This window comes from Oncorhynchus tshawytscha, linkage group LG07 (genome assembly GCF_018296145.1).
Source record: "Oncorhynchus tshawytscha isolate Ot180627B linkage group LG07, Otsh_v2.0, whole genome shotgun sequence".
Classification (NCBI taxonomy): Eukaryota; Metazoa; Chordata; class Actinopteri; order Salmoniformes; family Salmonidae; genus Oncorhynchus; species Oncorhynchus tshawytscha.
The window spans coordinates 3,798,642-3,801,686 of record NC_056435.1 but is presented as its reverse complement, the minus strand read 5'-3'; the positions used below and the strand labels follow the sequence as shown (position 1 = coordinate 3,801,686).

General features: G+C 57.9%; 1 protein-coding gene across 1 annotated transcript in view; it reads right to left on the bottom strand.

The window, feature by feature from the left end:
* Positions 1–2,828: 2,828 nt before the first annotated feature.
* Positions 2,829–3,045, bottom strand: part of LOC112235898 (phospholipid phosphatase-related protein type 3-like) — a 7,270-nt gene continuing 7,053 nt past the window's right edge. Inside the window, exon 11 of the mRNA XM_042324989.1 lies at positions 2,829–2,945. Within this exon, the coding sequence (XP_042180923.1) occupies positions 2,829–2,945 (117 nt within the window). The remainder of the gene's footprint in view (positions 2,946–3,045) is intronic.

Here is a 3,045-nt window from a genome sequence, read left to right as displayed (position 1 = left end):
CCCTCTATCATATTCCCTTCATATTCCCCTCCATCATATTGTCACTGACCGTCCTCCTCTTCATCTGAAGAGGAGGAGGCGCGGATCAGAGGACCAATATGCGGGCGTGGTAAATGTCCATGGTAAATCTTTAATAAAAGAAAGTACTGACACTGCATACAAACAATAAACAAATGACGACCGTGAAGCTACAACATAGACAATCACCCACAAACAAACAGTGCAGCAGGCTACCTAAGTATGATTCTCAATCAGAGACAACTAATGACACCTGCCTCTGATTGAGAACCATACTAGGCAGCATAGAAATGCCCCAAAACACCTTAGAAAAACAAACATAGACTGCCCCCCACAACTCACGCCCTGACCAACTAAATAAATACAAAACAAAGGGAAATAAAGGTCAGAACGTGACAGTACCCCCAAAGGTGCCGGACTCCGGCCGCAAAACCTTGACCTATAGGGGAGGGTCTGGGTGGGGCGTCTGTCCAACGGTGGCGGCTCTGGCGCAGGACGCGGACCCCACTTCACCATTGTCTTAGTCCGCCTTATTGTCCGCCTCCGTGGCTTTTTCTCACCATGGCCACCTCTCAATGACCCCACTGGACAGAGGAAGCTCTGGACAGAGGGGGCAGAAGCTCTGGACAGAGGGGCAGAAGCTCTGGACAGAGGGGCAAACTCTGGACAGAGGGCAGAAGCTCTGGACAGAGGGCAGAAGCTCACGGCGCCTCTGGGCTGACCGGGCTCTGGCGCCCCTCAGACTCCCGGCAGCGGGCGCCGGGGCGGACAGGCGGAGGCTCCGGCAGCACGCCGGACAGGCGGGAGGCTCCGGACAGGCGGGAGGCTCCGGCAGCGGCGCCGGACAGGCGGGGCTCCGGCAGCAGCGCCGGACAGGCGGGGAGCTCCGGACAGGCGGGAGGCTCCGGCAGCGGCGCCGGACAGGCGGGAGGCTCCCGGCAGCGGCGCCGGACAGGCGGGAGGCTCCGGACAGGCGGGAGCTCGGCAGCGGCGCCCGACAGGTGACTCCCGGCAGCGGCGCCGGAGACTCCGGCAGCGGGCCAGACAGCGAGACTCCCGGCAGCGGCGCCGGACAGGCGGGAGACTCCGGCAGCGGCGCCGGACAGGCGGGAGAGGAGACTCCGGGGCAGGAAGACGGCAGCGCCGGACAGGCGGGAGACTCCGGCGCGGCGCCGGACAGGCGGGACCACCTGCAGGGAGGAGACAGAGAGACAGCCTGGTGCGTGGGGCTGCCACAGGAACCACCAGGCTGGGGAGACCCTCAGGAGGCTTGGTGTTAGGAGGCACCTGAAGGACCGGGGCTGTGGGGGAGCACTGGAGCTCTGCGCAACCGCACCACTTCCCCAGGCTGGACAACTACTCTAGCCCGGACCCTCCAGAGTGCAGGCACAGGTTGAACCGGGCTGTGGGTAAGCATGGGAGATCTAGTGCTTACTACACGCACCTCTCCCCTTAGGCTCCACTCCCACATTCGCCCGACACGAGCGGAGCGCAGGCAGAGGACGCACTGCACCCTCCCAGCGCCCGGAGACACAGCACGCAGAGCCGGCGCAGGATAACCTGGACCAAAACTGCGTACAGGCGTGACCAGACCCGCTGAGCAGGCACCATACGCCCCTGGCTCGATGCCCACACTCGCATGGTACTCGGGGCTGCCCTATGCGCACCGGGCTATGGGCACGCACTGGCGACACCGTGCGCTTAACCGCATAACACGGTGCCTGACCAGTAATGCGCTGCTTATAATAAGCACGAGGAGTGAGCTCAGGTCTGCTACCTGGCTTAGTACCACACCTCGTCTGCCCCCCCCAAAAAATTTTTTGGGGCTGCCTCTCGTACCTGTCGCACTGCTGTGCTGCCTCCTCATATCGCCACCGCTCAGCTTTCGCTGCCTCCAGCTCTGATTTCGGACGGCGATGTTTCCCAGCCTGTGCCCAGGGTCCCTCTCCGTTCAGTATCTCCTCCCATGTCCAGGAGTCCTGTGATGCTGGCCGCTGTTGTTGCTGCTGCTGCTGCTGTCGTCGCTGCTGTTTACCACGCCGCTTGGTCCGAGTTGGGTGGGTGATTCTGTCACGGCCGTCCTCCTCTTCATCTGAAGAGGAGAGGCGAAACGGATCAGAGGACCAATATGCGGCGTGGTAAATGTCCATGGTAAATCTTTAATAAAGAAAGTACTGACACTGCATACAAAACAATAAACAAATGACGACCGTGAAGCTACAACATAGACAATCACCCACAAACAAACAGTGCAACCCAGGCTACCTAAGTATGATTCTCAATCAGAGACAACTAATGACACCTGCCTCTGATTGAGAACCATACTAGGCCGAAACATAGAAATGCCCCAAAACATAGAAAAACAAACATAGACTGCCCACCCAACTCACGCCCTGACCAACTAAATAAATACAAAACAAAGGAAATAAAGGTCAGAACGTGACACATATTCTGGGAATTATATTCCCCTCTATCATATTCCCTTCCATCATATTCCTCTGTATCATATTCCTTCTATCATATTCCTCTCTATCAAATTCCGCTCTATCATATTTCTTCCGTCATATTCCCCTCAATGCGAGCTGCAAGAAGGTCCAGAGCACGAACACACCTAATAACACACAAACGTAACACAAGAATAATCCCGCACAAAACAAGGGCGGGTATACTAACTTTAAATAAGGAAGCCCATCAAGCAAACACAAATAGACACAGGTGCAACTAATAAGATAAAACAAACGGAAAATGAAAAAGGGATCGGTGGCGGCTAGCAGGCCAGTGACGACGACTGCCGAGCACCGCCCAAACAGTCAGGGGAGCCAACTTCGACGGAAGTCGTGACAAGCCCCCGCCTCCCTGACGTGCTGCTCCCGCAGCGCGCCGCCACTGGCCTCGAAGGGCGACCCGGAGGGCGAGGCGCCGGGCGTCTGGGTGGAGGCGGTGGAAGTCTCTCAGGAGTGAAGGGTCCAAAATGTCCCCCACGGTACCCAGCACCTCTCCTCCCGGACCGTACCCCTCCCAGTCCAC